The sequence below is a fragment of the Onychostoma macrolepis genome, chromosome 16 (genome assembly GCF_012432095.1).
Source record: "Onychostoma macrolepis isolate SWU-2019 chromosome 16, ASM1243209v1, whole genome shotgun sequence".
In the NCBI taxonomy this organism is placed as follows: domain Eukaryota; kingdom Metazoa; phylum Chordata; class Actinopteri; order Cypriniformes; family Cyprinidae; genus Onychostoma; species Onychostoma macrolepis.
The window spans coordinates 17,051,715-17,071,224 of record NC_081170.1 but is presented as its reverse complement, the minus strand read 5'-3'; the positions used below and the strand labels follow the sequence as shown (position 1 = coordinate 17,071,224).

The window sequence follows — 19,510 nt, the reverse complement described above, 5'->3', positions numbered from 1 at the left end:
TGGATTCTTTTGTTTTGATAATGTAGAATGCACATGTATTACCAGAAATGGGCTACATCCTGCCAGGTTGAGCCACGTTCAACCTCAGAACGTCTTTGTCTTATTGGTGACATTTGTATACAAAATGCTAGAATAAGCATTTAAGTATAATAACATAAATAAAAATCCACACCTGCCAATTTAAATATAATAATTAATAGCGAAAAACAAATGGACAGCGTTTTCTACTATGGACACACACGTATACAAATATTAACCAATAAACAAATGCACAGTGTAAGGTTAAAGAGATTATTATTTCGATAGAAACATGACCCGACAAATTATAAACAATGTCCGGGCCGTTAAGCTCGGCCCATTTTCACATCTCACCATATGTTGTATTATTAAATGTTTTTAATATTCATACATTTGTATCGTATTAATCCACATCGTATTATATTTTATTATTTTATATCGTATATGATCCTACTACAGCTAAGGCTATAATATATAGCCTAAATATTCATTTGTTCAGACGTTGCATGCTGACCTTCCTGGAGCCACAAGAAACGTAACCTAATTAATATTCATGAGCGAAGCTTTCGCCATAGTAGGATTCGAAAGTTTGCCTTCCCCCAACAGCAACACTGTCCTTTACCGCGAAAAGTGCGGTGCCTTTCCTATCGAGGAAAGCTTGAGCTGACTACAGCCATTATGGCTGCTGTTTATGCTGTAAATGATGGTAGTTTACAATCCAATAATGAAAGTTTTTCCTCTGAATATGAGAAAGGTGCAGGCCAAGAGGTAAACATCGATCCAATAAGCAATAGCAAAGCCAGCAATGCTAAAAACACGGACGGAGAAATGGAATTAAGTCCCAGTGGCCCTATATTGAAAGCCCAGGACCACGCCGAAGTTGTTGCAGCCAATGCCGCAATTGCACCCATGAAGGTTAAAGTAGAACAAGCAGAGGAAGATGAATGTGTAGTTGTACATATAGACGAGGTCGAGGAAGAAAATGTGGCTGATATGTCTACCAATAAAGGCGACTCGTCTGAAAGAGATAAAAGTGCCGAAGGTAAGCAACTTTTTTGTTGTTGTTGACAACACCCACCTATCAGTTAGTTACTATCCACAAGCCATCGTTTACCTCTAAATAAATAAAGAAAACCTAAACATAAATTCACCTCTTCTTACACAGTCTATTACTCTGTGCGATCATATATACCATAACCCTGACATTATACTTTATTATGATTGAATTGTGCAAATGAAAGACTTTCAGCTTATTTATTATGGGCTATAATTTGCGTTAAAACAGCAGAATTAATTTGCACGCGTCGTCATAGGGAATGACAAGACGGCAGCAGTACTGCATGCCCATGAGGAATTTCTGTTTAAACACGTCCTTCTTGCTGCCTGTCATTATTTCTTAGTATAGGGTTGACTGGTTTTGGCTGGCATTTCAGAAGAGTGAGGTTTTCGTCTTAGACTAAATAAATTCTATGTCATTTCAAACCAGTTTTGCAGTCATTGTAGTAGTAGATGTTGGTCTCTCCTTCATATATGCTCCACCTTAACTGGCATTGCAGTATTGCTATGTTGCCAGTAGATGGTAGGCTTTACTCATATTTTAAATTGCGCATGTGCGAAATAGAAAAAAGATAGAACAAGTAGGTGAATGAAATGTTATTTTAAATCACCATTTTCCAGTGTTTTAATTTCTCTATATAATATGTTTGGGAGATATATTTTAACATTTTGTTAGTGTCTTAATTGGGCTTGTTGGATATCTGGCCATGTGGTCGATATCATTTAAGGTGGAACAAATAATTTCGAATAAGAATTGTTCTGTCGTTACCTGGCAACAGAGCTGCAAGCAAAATCGAATTAATTTACAGCTGTGCAAAATGTAATCAATGAGATCATTCTAACAATTTTTTGCTTTGAAGTTTTATGAATGGATTTTTGTTATTCTCATTAAGAAGTTGCTAAGAAAAAGATTGTTTTCCTGTTTCTTAACTTTTATAACTTGTATAATTATTTCTTTATAATAACTAGATTATTTCTTCTTTTTTTTTATAACAAGCAATAATAGAGACTATTAATTTTTGTCCTATTTGTGATCCTGAATAAATAAATAATTTCCACTTTAAGATTATTATTGTTTTTTTCTTCCTCCATTATTTTTATTTTATTTGTTGGCTCTATGCATTTATTTTTCTCTCTCCTCTGGCAACAGGCGTCGCTTTGACCTCCCATTTTCCCCTTTCTATTTCTAGGGGATTGGCCATTTCGCTGTGAGGATTGCAGTGAGGCCTTTAGGAACAAGGAGGACTACCTAGAGCATCGTAGCGAGCATATCCATGATGGTCCCATAGTCTGCCTGGACACAGATTCGCAATGGGATGACCTACTTATCTCGACCGACGGAGGACGGCGAACGTTGTTCTGTGCTCTTTGTGGTCAAAAGTTTTCAAGCTCAAAAGGCTTTTTCAGCCATCAACTGAAGCACCGCAATCAAGTCATTAAACGGGGGATAAGTGATGGTGATGGTGCAGTAAGGCAGAAGCTTTTCGAATGTAAGGATTGTGGTAAAGCTTATTCCACTGTTGGTCAGTGTCTCAACCATCAGCGTTCACATAAACAGGCCTCCAAATCTGTTTTTCATCAGCTCGCTCATCTAAAGAAAAAGTCATTTCGGTGCCCCACCTGTGGACGCTGTTACTCTCGAGCTTCGGCTCTTGACGCGCATCGTCGTTGTCATGAGGTAAAGCTAGTGAAATCCAAAAGCTGTGAAACTGAGAAACTTAATGAAGCTCCAGGTCAAACCGAAGACAGTGGCACAAGCCCTGAACAGAGCGAGGAGCATGAGCAAAAAGTTTTTCAGTGCTCCTGTGGCAAATCTTTTCGCACCATGTGTGGCCTTGGCACGCATCAGAGATTCTCAACCAGCTGTTCAGATGGAAAGGTGAAGGAGGAAATTAAGCATCCGTTTGTTTGCTCTGAATGCGACAAGACCTTCGTTAGCTCTGTGGCTCTGTTGTGCCATCAGCGTTGGCATAAAAGACGGGCACAACTTGGATGCAATGGCCAGCCGTATAAATGTACCGAGTGTGGCAAGGTCTTCACCTCACTTACATTCTACAATAAGCACCAGCGACTGGCGCACAGCGAAGAGCTGCCAGCAAAATCATTCCTTCATCAAGTTATCCAGCTCAAGAAGAAAGCTTTTGAGTGTGAGGAGTGTGGTCGTCGGTTCTCACGAGCATCCGCCCTGCAGTCGCATCAGCTCTGTCATACTGATGTCTTCCGCGACATCATGGAGAAGAAGTCTGAGATGAGCACCGCCACTCAGCCAGTAAAAATATATCAGAATGACAATGCTGACAGTGTTGTTTTACATTCTCAAGACATATTACATGCTCAAGTTCAGGAGAAAGATTTTAACTATAGTCACACAGCAGAGGAGCATGAGGTCATAGATGTTGATTATGAAGTTGTCCATATCACGGCTTCAGATGATTATGAGAACAACAGCGGTCTCTCTCAGGATCAAAATCCTGATCTTGAGTTAGTGTGTGAATCAGACCACGAAGAAAAAGATGACTGCACCTCCTCCCTGCAGTTAAATCCAGAAATTGATGTCAAAATTGTACAGATTGATTATGAGCACTTAAATGATGAGCCATTAATAAATGCAGAACTAACAAGCAAAAGAAGTCCCCAAGAGGCAAAGTATAACTGTCCACATTGTGATCGAAAGTTTGTCAAGGCTTTGTCCTTGCGCTGTCACATACTTTGGCACAAAGGGTGCATGGGGAAAAAATCAGATGGGAGGCAGAAGTTTGACATATTGAGACCAACTAAGAGGACACTTTTAACATGTGAGGTTTGTGGCCATGAAAGTGCCTCCAAGAGTGCTCATTACTTTCACATGGGCAAGCATGAGGATAAAGTAGCGTATAAGTCTATTTCTTACCAACTTGCAAATCTGCAGAAGAACAATGTTAAATGTGAAGAGTGTGGCAAGTCTTTTTCCCGACTGTCTGCATTGCATTCTCACCAACAGCATCACAACAGTAGAAAAAAGGCCTTTGCTTGCTTGGAGTGTAACAGGAGCTATGTGACCGCAAGTGGTCTGTACAACCACCGGAAGGTTTGCAGTGGCAGTGCCAAAGATGATAAGACAAAGCATTTCAACCCAACCAAGTCACTTTTGGGCCCAAAGGTCCATCACTGTAAAAAGTGTGGTAAAGGTTTTTGGTCTTTGGGAGCTTTCTGTCATCACAAGCAAAACCACTTGGAGTGTGCAGATGCCGAGACGAGGCCTGTGGGTACGCCTGACTCCGAGAACGTTCACATTCGACGCAGGAAAAAGGGTCGTAGGGGTGGTTATAGAAAAGTGCACCCTATGAATACAAAAGAGGAACATAAATGTGAGGTGTGTGGCAAATCATACCACATGCTGGCTTGTTTTCTTAAACACAAGCTTGTCCATGACCAAGGTGTCCAACCTGCTGTCAAATCTTTTGACTATCAAGTCCAACAGCTGAAAAAGAACTCCTACCAATGTCCCTACTGTGGAAAAGTTTTCTCCCGTGCCATGGCCCTACAGTTTCACATGAAAAGTCATGGCTTTGAAACTGGCCTTCCTTTGATCGACTCTGACTTGTCTGAGAAACCTCAGTGTCCGACATGCTATGCTTTTTTTGCATCCGAGTCAATACTACAAAATCATCAGAAGCACTGTTCAAAACTAGAGGACAGTGTGGAATTTCCAGAAGAATGTGGGAAAGTTGGGATAGAGGAGCAAGATATTTCCTCGCAAAAAGTTGAAGATGTTTGTGACTCTTCTCAGTCGGCTGATTCTGGAAAAGAACAGAAAACATCTTCGACTTTGGATTTGAAATATAAATGTCAGGACTGTAGCCGAAGCTTTTCGGTAATTGGTGCACTTAATTTTCACAAGCGAATTCATCGCAAAGGTCACCAATCTAAAAAGCTGAAATCCCGTACTGCAAAACAGTTAAAACTTGGCAAAGTAAAGTCAGATAAGTTTTCAGCAAAATCGTCTTTTGCTTGTGCTGAATGCGGAAGATATTTTAGCTCCAATTCGGCTCTGGGAACACATAGGCGATGGCACAAAGACAAAAAATTTGCCCGATTTCTCTCAAAGACCAATAAGATACGCTCAAGGAAAAGTGTGGACGGTGGACCATATTTATGTAGTGTATGCGGAAAAGGATTCTTTTACCTTTGTGTTCTTCGCCGGCATCAGCTACATCACCCTCCTATGGAGGCTCAACCCCAAAGAGAGCACGAAGTTGCTGAATCAAATAGTGGTTTTACCTGTCCAGATTGTCACATGTCTTTCTCAAGTGGGTCTCTTCTAACAACTCACTTTGCAGAACATCACAGCAAGCCTAGTGAGACTGAGAAACTCCAATCTGAAATCCTCCCTACAGATGAATTGGGTCCACCCATCAAACAATCGTACACATCCAAAACAAAAGAGAAGACTTCAGTGCAACACCATCAGTGCCCCTACTGCACCAAGAGCTTCTTGAATATACGTGGCCTTCGTGCACACAAATGGCAGAAACACAACAAGGTTAGCGAAAAAACCACTGCGTCTCTAGAAGAGCGCTTGGCATATGAGAAGCCCTTTGCTTCTAAAGGGGTCGTTCCTAAAATGTCAACTAAAAAAGAGCTGAAAACTTCTATGGAGGAAGAACCCATACAGCGTAGTCGAAATGTAGAACTCACAAAATGTTTTTTCAAATGTGATAAATGTGCTAAAGCGTTTCCCAGTGAGGAGCAGTTAAACGCTCACAAAGAGGTTGCGAAGACTCGTCCGCACTGCTGCGCTCTTTGCTGTCGCGGTTACTGGACTGAAAACCAGCTTCAGCAGCATCTCGCATGGCACAACGAAGTACGCCAACGTCTCCCAACCGAACTGCGATACAGACTGAGTGCTTCCATGGCACCTGGGCCTTCAGACAACCTGCAGGCTTTATCGCACAGATCCGAGTCTATAGTCAAGCTGCCTGTAGCCCTTGTAAGTCCACAACTCAATAGCCATAAATGTCTGCACTGCGGAAAAACGTTCTTGTCACCTCGTGCTCTGCAGCAGCACCAGACTCTTCACAAAAATGAGGAGCCCTACCATTGTTCTTTGTGTTCACAGACCTTTACTGAAATCAGAAATCTTATTGACCACCATCAGGAGTGCTTGGGTGATAAAGAGCTAAAAGACAGGTACTCTACTCCCACAGTAAGAGGCACTCTTCACCTAACTTGCATTGAGTGTGGGATTTCCTTCAAACAGGAAACAGAACTGCATCAGCATTATATTGAGCATGCACGTGGGTTCTAAAATGTGTAAAAACGCATGAGAATGGACATTGGTTTCTGGTACATAGTTTATTGCACATACACTCATTTAATTTAGTACTTGATTCAAGTTTGTTACCTGCTGTGAGTGTTAGTATACAGTGGAAGAACTGTATGTCTTAAAGAGGAAGGAAAATGCCACAATCAGCTTTGAAATTCTACAGACAAAGATGTCTGCTAAATTAAAAGCATTATCACGGATGTCCTTTAAACCAAATAGTGTGTTCTAATTACTTGCATAAAAGTTGCATATTTCTAGTACTCCCTCTGCAGTGTTTCAGTGTATTTAGGGGTTTTTAAACATTTATTTTGTTTCTCATTTTGAATGCTCAGTTTAATGCCTGTGCTGCTTTCTGTCATCTTGTAATTTGAAAGAGCTGTTAATTTAAACTACAAAAGTGTTTGTTAGATATTTGTTGTACATGTTATTTAAAAAAGTTGCTTTTTTTTTGGAAGCATTACAGCTTAAATCCTAAGTTTGGTTGTGCTAGACATTGATTTTCTGATCTGTACAGCATCTGTTCATGCCATTGTCATTTTTCCTTTATTGCTATTGATGTCAGCGTAGCATAATCCACCCTTCTGTAAGATTTAGGTTTTTTTTTTTTTTTTTTACACCTTCATTGAAAATCATTGGGGTTGAGGTTTAATGTGTCTCTCTAATGTTGCGACTGTACAGAAAATTATTGCCTAGATATAATGCTAAGTTCCTTGTATAAATTCCCTTAAGTCATGTTAATGACATTAAGAATGTATGAATAAGATGTAAACTGGTCAGTAGAGGCAGGGTTATTTGTGTAGGACTGACATGTTGAATTGTAATTAGAATAGCACATCATTTGAACTGAAAAAAACCTTTAAATTGAACCGTTAATGTTAACGTTCCATTTTGTCAAGTCTTCGGTGGCTGGTTATTGTGAAGGTTTATGGTTGGTTTGTTAATAAAAGACCATCCTTTAATTTATTTAAGTTGATTCATTGTCAAAAGTTGTGAGATTACCCAGGAATTAAACATTACATGACTTGAATAGGTACAAAATATGCATGCACCCAGATGGAAGAGAAATTCCAAGTAAAAATAATAATAATAATTGTGGACTGAAACTTGTATTGATGTATCATCAAACTTTGGACCTCAATATGTTTTTACTTGCACTGAAACTTAAGTTGAACATGGTGATTTCAAATGTTTGTTTGCTGATAGATATAGTGTGTGCTGAATGCCTTAAAGGCTTAAAGAGTTTTAAGACAAGCAGTGTCTCACTAACCGGGAGTTGTTTCATGTTACTCTTGATTGATTGTACTTTCCCAAGCCTGCTTTTGTTTGGTTTCTAATTACAGGTTTCCACTTTAATGCTTACCTATTGTTTAAAAAAACACTGAATGTAGATATTTGAAATAAGAAATTAAATGGTCAATTTCAATGAAAAACTGTCTTTATTATTTTGCCTTGTAGATAGGCTTTGTTCATGTTGCTATAGTCTGTTTATTCTCCCACTCCCTCTTTAAATACAGTGGTGGCACAGTGTCACTGAATGGTATTACATATGCATTTGTCATGCTATTTGCCCTTGAGGTGGCTTTTCCTTTTCCAGCGACATCACTCAGTGTACTATTTTTGTCTGAACGATTTCACTGGAAAAAGATACTTATTATGATAAATATTAACATGAATAGTTTAGTTTACCATTGAATAAAAGCAGTTTTATGAAACCCTAGTATGTGTATTATGCAGTTTGTGATTCTAATACCATAAAAATCATAACTTTTTTTGCTGTTTGCAAGCAGAACACACTGCATGTCATAGTGTATTTGAGGATGTGATATACTGAAATTTACTCATTTTATTTCTAAATCTTCATTTCATGACTTAACCTAATTGTCATTTTTTTACAGTTAAAAAATTGTAAGTATGAGTAATAGTATAAAAATATGCTATGTTCACACACTCATTGGTGAATGACAGTTGAAATAAGATTACAATAAATCATGAAACACTGAGTCAACAAAATATTACAGTAGATATTCATTTTATTTTGGTCTTTTATTGATATCAGTTTATGTGTTACTGACATTAAAATTCATTCTCTTTTCTCTAGTGTGACTCCGCAGTAAGAGCTGTCAAGACTGTGGGCAGCGGTTCACTAACTTGAAGGCTTTCAGAATTCATATTCGTGAACGTGAATGAGAAGAGAAAAAGGTTGCTAATGGAAACGACAATGGTTTAAGATACTTTATAAAAAAGAAAAAAGTGAAAGAAAAAAAAGAAACACATGACGATGAATCTATTGATAGTTCTTGTCAGAGAAAACCATTTGAGATCTTCCCCGCCCGTTCTGGTGTTGATATGCTGTTAAAGGAAGAAAAGCCAGTGTATGCGAAGACAAACCGGGTCTACGCCTGCGCCGTCTGTGGAAAGGTCTATTCCTACTTCAAGTCTTTCAGAAATCACCAGAAACTGTACATAACTAAAGACCAACATCCTGAAATCCGCTATGAAAAATGTCAGAAAACTTTCAGTCGTCCAGTCTCTCTCACACTTCATCTGAAACTAAGCAAGCAGTGTGTTGCTGAAGAGCCTTCTAACCTTCACTGCGATCGGTGTGATAAATCTTTTGCCTCTGCCGTGGTATTGGCAAGCCATCAGGAAATGAACAAGCAGAGGCCTTTCTGGTGTGATGTATGTGCTAAAGATTTCAGAAGTTCAGTAGGATTGGAAAGACACTTGCTTGGTCATGACAGCAAAAAACTCAGTTGCGATATCTGCCAGAAGTCCTTTTGGGTAGCAGCAGAACTGTGGTGCCATTAACATTCACACTGGTGCCAAGCCTTACATGTGCGATCTTTGCCACAAGAGCTTTTCACAAATGGGAAATCTTTATTTCCCTAATTACCCATCGGAAAAAACACCTGGAGGTCTTTAAAGAAGGAGAGGATTTTCCCCTCGGGAAAAGTGACACTGGTTTAAGAGGAAAGAATCGAGTGTCAGTTATGAAGAAAGTTGTCTTAGGAGTAAATAATGTTTGTGGTCAAGAAGTAGTAATGAAGAAGAATCCAAAAGAAAATTGTGAAGAGAAACATGTCGATGTCAACGACGCCACCTTACCTGAGAGCGATTCACCTGACACTAGTGACTCATCGGACATCTCATCAGTTGAACCACAAAAACGTTTAAAAGCAGAACAGGAAGAGACTTTGCAAGTTCAGGAAGTTGATGGTGACTGGGAGTGTATTGAATGTGGTGCACATTTCACTGGGGAGTCTGAGCTTCACATGCATTATATGAAGCATGCAAGTGGGGAAGTGTGATACACAGTATGCTTATTATTAAACTGGCATTTTGACTTGCTCTTTTCTCAATAACTGAATGTCTCAGTGACCAAAGTCAGTCTAGTTGACGCAACACTATTAGACTGTAAAATGCAATATACAGGTGCATCTCAATAAATTAGAATGTCGTGGAAAAGTTTATTTATTTCAGTAATTCAACTCAAATTGTGAAACTCGTGTATTAAATAAATTCAATGCACACAGACTGAAGTAGTTTAAGTCTTTGGTTCTTTTAATTGTGATGATTTTGGCTCACATTTAACAAAAACCCACCAATTCACTATCTCAACAAATTAGAATATGGTGACATGCCAATCAACTCAAAACACCTGCAAAGGTTTCCTGAGCCTTCAAAATGGTGTCTCAGTTTGATTACTACAATAGGCTACACAATCATGGGGAAGAATGCTGATCTGACAGTTGTCCAGAAGACAATTATTGACACCCTTCACAAGGAGGGTAAGCCACAAAAATTCATTGCCAAAGAAGCTGGCTGTTCACAGAGTGCTGTATCCAAGCATGTTAACAGAAAGTTGAGTGAAAGGAAAAAGTGTGGAAGAAAAAGATGCACAACCAACCGAGAGAACAGCAGCCTTACGAAGATTGTCAAGCAAAATAGATTCAAGAATTTGGGTGAACTTCACAAGGAATGGACTGAGGCTGGGGTCAAGGCATCAAGAGCCACCACACACAGACGTGTCAAGGAATTTGGCTACAGTTGTTGTATTCCTCTTGTTAAGCTACTCCTAAACCACAGACAACGTCAGAGGCGTCTTACCTGGGCTCAGGAGAAGAAGAACTGGACTGTTGCCCAGTGGTCCAAAGTCCTCTTTTCAGATGAGAGCAAGTTTTGTATTTTATTTGGAAACCAAGGTCCTAGAGTCTGGAGGAAGGGTGGAGAAGCTCATAGCCCAAGTTGCTTGAAGTCCAGTGTTAAGTTTCCACAGTCTGTGATGATTTGGGGTGCAATGTCATCTGCTGGTGTTGGTCCGTTGTGTTTTTTGAAAACCAAAGTCACTGCACCCGTTTACCAAGAAATTTTGGAGCACTTCATGCTTCCTTCTGCTGACCAGCTTTTTAAAGATGCTGATTTCATTTTCCAGCAGCACCTGCCCACACTGCCAAAAGCACCAAAAGTTGGTTAAATGACCATGGTGTTGGTGTGCTTGCCTGGCCAGCAAACTCACCAGACCTGAACCTCATAGAGAATCTATGGTGGTATTGTCAAGAGGAAAATGAGAAACAAGAGACCAAAAAATGCAGATGAGCTGAAGGCCACTGTCAAAGAAACCTGGGCTTCCATACCACCTCAGCAGTGCCACAAACTGAATTGAGGCAGTAATTAAAAGAAAAGGAGCCCCTACCAAGTATTGAGTACATGTACAGTAAATGAACATACTTTCCAGAAGGCCAACAATTCACTAAAAATGTTTTTCTTATGAAGTATTCTAATTTGTTGAGATAGTGAATTGGTGGGTTTTTGTTAAATGTGAGCCAAAATCATCACAATTAAAAGAACCAAAGACTTAAACTACTTCAGTCTGTGTGCATTGAATTTATTTAATACACGAGTTTCACAATTTGAGTTGAATTACTGAAATAAATGAACTTTTCCACGACATTCTAATTTATCGAGATGCACCTGTATATATATATATATATATGTGCTGGTCATATAATTAGAATATCATCAAAAAGTTGATTTATTTCACTAATTCCATTCAAAAAGTGAAACTTGTATATAATTACACACAGACTGATATATTTCAAATGTTTATTTCTTTTAATTTTGATGATTATAACTGACAACTAAGGAAAATCCCAAATTCAGTATCTCAGAAAATTAGAATATTTACATTTGAGTTTCAATAAATGACCATCCCTACAGTATAAATTCCGGGTATCTCTTGTTCTTTGAAACCACATTAATGGAGAAAACTGCTGACTAGGCATTGATCCAGAAGACGAACATTGACCCCCTCCACTAAGAGGGTAAGTCACAGAGGGTCATTACTGAAAGGTGTGGCTGTTTACAGAGTGCTGTATCAAAGCATATTAAATGCAAAGTTGACTGGAAGGAAGAATTTGGGTAGGAAAAGGTGCACAAGCAACAGGGATGACCGCAAGCTTGAGAATACAGTCAAGCAAAGCTGATTCAAACACTTGTGAGAGCTTCAAGCTGGAGTCAGTGCATCAAGAGTCACCACGCTCAGACATCTTCAGGAAAAGGGCTACCAAGCCACTTCTGAACCAGAGACAACGTCAGAAGCATCTTACCTGGGCTGTGGAGAAAAAGAACTGGACTGTTGCTCAGTGGTCCAAAGTCCTCTTTTCAGATGAAAGTAAATTTTACATTTATTTGAAAACAAGGTCCCAGAGTCTGAAGGAAGAGTGGAGAGGCACAGAATCCATGTTGCTTGAAGTCCAGTGTGAAGTTACTGTGCTTTATTGGCAATAAAATCTATGGGGTATTGTGAAGAGGAAGATGCGATATACCAGACCCAACAATGCAGAAGACCTGAAGGCCACTATCAGAGCAACCTGGGCTCTCATAACACCTGAGCAGTGCCACAGACTGATCGACTCCATGCCACGCCGCATTCCTGCAGTAATTCAGGCAAAAGGAGCCCCAACTAAGTATTGAGTGCTGTACATGCTCATACTTTTCATGTTCATACTTTTCAGTTGGTCAAGATTTCTAAAAATCCTTTCTTTGTATTGGTCTTAAGTAATATTCTAATTTTCTGAGATACTAAATTTGGGATTTTCCTTAGTTGTCGGTTATAATCATCAAAATTAAAAGAAATAAACATTTGAAATATATCAGTCTGTGTGTAATGAATTAATATAACATACAAGTTTCACTTTTTGAATGGAATTAGTGAAATAAATCAACTTTTTGATGATATTCTAATTATATGACCAGCACCTGTATATATGTATGTATATATATATATATATATATATATATATATATATATATATATATATATAAATGTTTTTTTCTCTCTTTAAGTTCATTTTTGGAGGCTTGGATGATGTTAATTAAATCACCAGATTGCCTGGTTTGCTTTGGACACCTTGTAGCCCAACTTCACTGATTAACATTAAAACAGTGTATTTTAGATACACCTTTATCTGAGAGGCCTCAGATAAAGGAAATGGAAGAAATAGAATTTGACAGTAATACCAATCACTGCTTTAAACTAGCTGTTTATGCCCTTGACATGTTCATGTCAGTTTATTTCTTGGTTGGCTGAGGTTTGTATGTTTTTTGTTACAGAATCTAGTTTATTGCTTTAAGTTTTGAATTGTTACTTGTAGCTGGTTTGACTGGAGTTAATGCATGATCAATACACCATATGCTATTAAACAGTTAAGTAAACAATAACTGGCTGCCTTTAAGTTGCGCTTTACTAAAAAGTTTTTTTTTGTGTGTGTGTGTTTTGTTTTGTTTTTATAAAAGCTTTGTACTCTCATACGTGTACACTACCTTGGATTTATCATGCTCATGGAGAACAGTGTGATAAGAACTGTTGTCCCAGGTGCAATTTTTCTCTTCTGAATCATTTTCCATGATCTTATTGGTTGTTCCGTAGTTATCGGTGTGAAATCAATCACTTAAAAACATGAATGCTATTCTTGAACTGTGCAGGAGTTTCCTCTCTAAAGTTTTGTGGATGTGAGTTCTCCTCTTCTCCACTGCAATGAAGAATATTGTGTTTGCTTTGCTGGTTGTGGCTGTGGGTATGTAGATCTTTCTTATTAATTATTATGCCAGTTGTTAGTTTCCTACACTGACCAGTAATATTCCTTAGTCTTTAAAATGAATAAGAAACGTTAACCAGATGAAACTGCAAATATTACAAAGAAACAACAGCTCAAGAAATCAATGCCACTTACATTGTGATTTCCTTTGCTTTCTCTTGGGCACTGTTAGCAATTAAACATTCATTTTTCTGAAGCTTGCAGCGCAGATGATAAAATCATTGGAGGTTATGAATGTTCGCCAAACTCCCAGCCCTGGCAAATCTACCTTACTTACGATGATGGGCAACGCTGGTGTGGAGCATCTTTGATTAATGAAAGATGGGTTGTTTCTGCTGCTCACTGCTACGTTTCGTGAGTATATCATATGTTTTATTATGGTAAACCTCATCAAACACCTTTTTAATATTGTGAATGTGTACACTCAAATTGTTGACTGTAAAATGTAACAGCTGCAGGATTTCTAAATTAAAGGCTATGAAATTTTTTTTTACACATTTCATTAAAGATGAGTGCATTAACCAATCATTTGAGACTCTCATCCATAGATGTAATATGCTGATAAAAGTTGTACTACATCCCAGTAATGCATGAGTTTCTTGTCAAATAGAGCTTCTCGTCTTACTGTCCACCTGGGAGAGCATAATGTGTACATTGAAGAAGGCACAGAGCAGCGGATCGGGGCAGAGAAAGTGATTCCTCACCCGAAATATAACGATTATACTTATGACAATGATTTCATGCTGATCAAGCTGAAAGAGCCTGCCGTCTTCAACCAGTACGTGCAGCCAATCTCTCTAGCAACCAGCTGCTCTTTTGCTGGGGAGCAGTGCTTGGTTTCTGGATGGGGCAATCAGATTACCACTGGAGGTGAGAAAATTAAACATTTTGTGTTATAAAATAGTTCAGCCTTTCGGTAAATCTCCCCCATATCCTAAAATAGTTTGAGGTTACAGCCATTTGTATTTATATAGGGGGCAATTTCCAATGCAGAGTATGGTTCCATCCAGTCAGAGGATATCATGTTTGAGCCATCTGAAAAACACATTGAATTGGTCATGCATCTCCTAGCAAACAAGACACTCATTCACGTGTAAGTGTTCGGAACAATTTGAAAATCTAGTAGTGTGTGTGATCCTCCGTTGTTTTGTATAATGGCTAGAGTTTTAAAATCTGTTTCGATTTTAAGTCGTGTAAGGCATTCTAGCCTGGACTGTCTTTTTGAGTGAGTCATTTGAACCATTCACTAAACACATTTCTTCAAAGACGATTACTTCATTCAGCAACCAAACACACCTAGGCCTACTGTTTATTGCTCAACAGTCAACAGATAATTATGTGGTGGTTGATTGAAACATTGTAGTTTCAATAAAGTATCTAATATGTACATTTGTCAGTAATGAACTGTTGTATAAAGCCCCCTTATAAGAGTATTTGTATTTAATATGATGAGCTATTAAAAGATTCATTCAACAGTTCAGTATGTACAAGGTGCAAAGCTTTAATGTTGTTCATATCCTCTTTTTCCAGTTGACTATGCTGACAAGCTGCAGTGTTTGGATTTGCCTGTGCTGTCAAGGTCACAGTGTGAGAGTGCGTATGGATGGCAAATCACTAATAACATGTTCTGTGCTGGATTCATGGAGGGAGGCCAAGACTCATGTCAGGTATGTTATTGACACAGTGCTCTTCTTTATGTGTTACATATTTTCATACAAAACCACACTTATCTAATTTTATTTTCCAAACTTTTCTCAGGGTGATTCTGGCGGTCCTGTGGTGTGTAATGGTGAACTGCGAGGAGTTGTTTCTTGGGGCTATGGCTGTGCTCAACAAGGCTATCCTGGGGTTTATGCTGAGGTGTGCGCTACACTGACTGGGTCCAGTCCACCATAGCTAACAATTAACTATTTGTTCAGCCAATTTGGACCTTTATCTGTAATTACATTCAGCTTGTAATAAATAAAAGTGTTTCTATTCTTCGTTTTGTATGGATATAGTATTTTTAAAGTTTTTTTTAGTCATGCTTGCTCTGAGCACAAAATGTAAGCGGATTTCATGGCACTTGGGGCTACACTTTCAGGCTATTTTGTAGAGATACAAGTCCTGTAGCCATTGTAAATCCACAACTTGACAGCCATAATTGTCAGCACTGTGATAAATCCTTCTTGTCACTGCATTACAGCAGCAACTGAGGGAGTCACTGTGTGTTCACAATCACATACTTGTGATATCAGAAATCAGAAGAGACATTATCAGAATCATCAGACATTGGTGGCTCTGACTCATCAGACTACACATCAGATTAAGATCAAGAACAGAAACATCATAGATGAGGCATGAGGGGGGGTCAATTCACTGGGAGTCTGAGCTTTACGAATGAGCTTTTGAATGAAACAGGCAAGACAGGAAGTTTGATATATGCTTATTTTTAGACATCATGTGCCCAAAACACTACATATTCATTCAACAATAAAAAACATGTGTGTGAACTGATTATTGATGTGCAGCAGGCACTCATTTTAGTGGAAAAAAAAAAGTCTAGGAGCAAAGAATGGTTTTGATCAAGAAGGAAATGGAAAAAGGATTCAGAGGAAAAGGTGATGAGGATGACAACTACATCTCTTTATATGACAGATAATCATCTGACTCTAGTGATTCTGATTCAGATCATTTAGGTGAGGCGCATAAAGATAATTTGAGAGACCAGGAAATTCAGACAGACTGGGAGGGTTTTGAATGTGGGAGTATGAGTTTCATAAGCATTAAATGAGCCATGCAAGTTACATATATATACCCTCAGTTTAATATGCTCATTCACACTACTTTTGGACAAGGTCACTAAAGTTTCAGCTGACTGCGCAAGGTATTATTTTATTATTATTCAGTAATCATTAATATCTAGCACTAACATTTATCACTTCTTTAAAAAAAAATACTGCTGTTCCTGAACTTTGCAGAATCTCTTTCTAAACTTGTCTGGATTTGACCTCTCCTCCTCTCCTCCATTGCAATGAGGACCATCGTGTTTGTTTTGCTGGCCATGGCTGTTGGTATGTAGATCTCTCTTGTTAGTTATTGTCCATGTCAGTTGTTATAGTTTCTACCTACACATGACCTATAATATTCCTTAGATAGTCTTTAATGTTACTATGATACATACTACAAAATTGTTAACCAATAAATAAACTGTAAACATGACAAACAGAAACATGCACATTGTGCAAAAATACATTTAATATATATATTTTTTTCTGTATTTAATAATTCAATGTTTTTTATCCTGAAGCTTGTAGCGCAGAAAAGAAAATCGTTGGAGGTTATGAGTGTCCACCCAACTCCCAGCCCTGGCAAGCATACCTTACTTTTAATGGCCAACGCTGGTGTGGAGGATCACTGATTAAAGAAAGATGGGTTGTTTCTGCTGCTCACTGCATGAAGCCGTGAGTATATATCCTCACTTTTATTTATTTATTCATAAAACTAAAAAAATAATATTATATTGTTTATTATTGTCTAAATGTGTACTGAAATCGATGGTTGTAAAATGTAACAGTGGTAGGGTTTCAAAAGAATTTATTATCTGTAATACTTGACATCACCATAATGTCTTATAGACTAGATAAAACCCATTTGAGACTATCCATAGACGTGATATATAGATAGGCAATATTGCTGATAAATCTTATATTACATCCCAGTAATGCATGAGTTTCTTGTCAAACAGAGCTTCTCATCTTACTGTCCACCTGGGAGAGCACAATGTGAACGTTGAAGAAGGCACAGAGCAGCGGATCGGGGCAGAGAAAGTGATTCCTCACCCGAAATATAACGATTCTGCTTATGACAATGATTTCATGCTGATCAAGCTGAAAGAGCCTGCCGTCTTCGACCAGTACGTGCAGCCAATCTCTCTAGCAACCAGCTGCTCTTTTGCTGGGGAGCAGTGCTTGGTTTCTGGATGGGGCAATCAGATTACCACTGGAGGTGAGAAAATTAAACATTTTGTGTTATAAAATAGTTCAGCCTTTCGGTAAATCTCCCCCATATCCTAAAATAGTTTGAGGTTACAGCCATTTGTATTTATATAGGGGGCAATTTCCAATGCAGAGTATGGTTCCATCCAGTCAGAGGATATCATGTTTGAGCCATCTGAAAAACACATTGAATTGGTCATGCATCTCCTAGCAAACAAGACACTCATTCACGTGTAAGTGTTCGGAACAATTTGAAAATCTAGTAGTGTGTGTGATCCTCCGTTGTTTTGTATAATGGCTAGAGTTTTAAAATCTGTTTCGATTTTAAGTCGTGTAAGGCATTCTAGCCTGGACTGTCTTTTTGAGTGAGTCATTTGAACCATTCACTAAACACATTTCTTCAAAGACGATTACTTCATTCAGCAACCAAACACACCTAGGCCTACTGTTTATTGCTCAACAGTCAACAGATAATTATGTGGTGGTTGTTTGAAACTTTCAATAAAGTATCTAATATTTACATTTGTCAGTAATGAACTGTTGTATAAAGCCCCCTTATAAGAGTATTTGTATTTAATATGATGAGCTATTAAAAGATTCATTCAACAGTTCAGTATGTACAAGGTGCAACGCTTTAATGTTGTTCATATCCTCTTTTTCCAGTTGACTATGCTGACAAGCTGCAGTGTTTGGATTTGCCTGTGCTGTCAAGGTCACAGTGTGAGAGTGCGTATGGATGGCAAATCACTAATAACATGTTCTGTGCTGGATTCATGGAGGGAGGCCAAGACTCATGTCAGGTATGTTATTGACACAGTGCTCTTCTTTATATGTTACATATTTTCATACAAAACCACACTTATCTAATTTTACTTTCCAAACTTTTCTCAGGGTGATTCTGGCGGTCCTGTGGTGTGTAATGGGGAACTGCGAGGAGTTGTTTCCTGGGGTAAAGGCTGTGCTGAACAATCCTATCCTGGAGTTTATGTTGAGGTGTGCCGCTACACTGACTGGACCAAAAATGTCATAGCTAACAACTAACTGTTTGTTGAGCCTGGCTAACAGGGTCATTTTAATTTTTTTCTAAAATATCTGCAATTAAATTCAGCTTGAAACATGCATATGTTTGTCTGTCTTATACTGTGAAATCGTCAATGTATTTCTAAGTTGTTTATATATATATATATATATATATATATATATATATATATATATATATATATATATATATATATAAATGAACAGTATATGAACAGTGCCCTTCATGAATATTGGGACAGTAATGACAAAATTGCTTTGTTTGCTGTGTGGTCAAAACATCTGTAAATATGATTAAAAGATGAATATGTGACAAAACTACAGAATGTCTCATTTTATTATTAGCTGTTCCAACACATACATGTTTTACAAATAAAAAGGACAGCACTTTTAGAGTTCATCCCACTATCTAATGTGAGCATAAGTATTAGGACAGTTGAACTTAAGGCAGATGTACATAAAAGATTAAAAGCTAGATGCAGATCCTTTGCGTGCAATCACAGCAGTGAATCTGTGACCCATAGACATCACCAGACTCTTGGTTTCATCCATTGAAATGCTTTTCCCAGCCTTTAATGCAGCCATTTCCAACTGTTGCTTGTTTGGGGGAGTTTTTGCCTTTAGTCCTCTTCAGCTGGTGAAATTTATGTTCAAGCGGATCTAAATCTGGATATGGGCAATCTAAGAATTTCCATTTCTTTGCCCTGATAAACTCCTTGACTGAACTGGCAGGGTGTTTTGGGTCATTGTCCTGATGCAATATGAAGTGCTTTCTAATGAGTCTAGTAGCATTTTCTTGAATATTGGTAGCCAAGTTCCCTTTTTTTTCTCAAAATGTTTGCTTTCCCATCACTTAGATAAAGGTTCATCTTTTTCTCATCTGTCCACAAAACTGTTCCAGAACTCTTCTGGCTCACCTTTGTGCTTTTTTGCAAACTCTAATGCCTTTCTATTTTTGGAGCTGGTCAAAGGTTTACATCTTGCTGTGTAGCCTCTGTAGTTCTGTGTCAAAGTCTTCA

The 19,510-nt window shown here is 38.3% G+C and overlaps 3 protein-coding genes across 4 annotated transcripts; all 3 read left to right on the top strand.

The window, feature by feature from the left end:
• Window positions 1-599: 599 nt before the first annotated feature.
• si:ch211-261d7.6 (zinc finger protein 91) lies at window positions 600-6,806 on the top strand. Its single transcript, XM_058747787.1, has 2 exons — window positions 600-1,060; window positions 2,265-6,806. Exons 1-2 carry the CDS (start codon window positions 697-699, stop codon window positions 6,359-6,361), a joined length of 4,461 nt encoding a protein of 1,486 aa, XP_058603770.1. The 5' UTR covers window positions 600-696; the 3' UTR covers window positions 6,362-6,806.
• Window positions 6,807-12,861: 6,055 nt separating this feature from the next.
• LOC131521489 (trypsin-2-like) lies at window positions 12,862-15,417 on the top strand. Its single transcript, XM_058746244.1, has 5 exons — window positions 12,862-13,455; window positions 13,674-13,830; window positions 14,087-14,346; window positions 15,007-15,143; window positions 15,235-15,417. The coding sequence occupies exons 1-5, from the start codon at window positions 13,416-13,418 to the stop codon at window positions 15,370-15,372; spliced, it is 732 nt and encodes a 243-aa protein (XP_058602227.1). The 5' UTR covers window positions 12,862-13,415; the 3' UTR covers window positions 15,373-15,417.
• Window positions 15,418-16,456: 1,039 nt separating this feature from the next.
• LOC131521490 (trypsin-3-like) lies at window positions 16,457-18,494 on the top strand. 2 transcript variants are annotated; one of them, XM_058746246.1, is made up of 5 exons: window positions 16,457-16,529; window positions 16,766-16,919; window positions 17,204-17,463; window positions 18,117-18,253; window positions 18,345-18,494. In XM_058746246.1, the coding sequence occupies exons 1-5, from the start codon at window positions 16,490-16,492 to the stop codon at window positions 18,492-18,494; spliced, it is 741 nt and encodes a 246-aa protein (XP_058602229.1). In that variant the 5' UTR covers window positions 16,457-16,489. The 2 variants fall into 2 exon arrangements, with proteins under 2 accessions (XP_058602229.1, XP_058602228.1); XM_058746245.1 differs by having other exon boundaries at window positions 16,490-16,533; window positions 16,773-16,919.
• The last annotated feature ends 1,016 nt before the right edge of the window (window positions 18,495-19,510 follow it).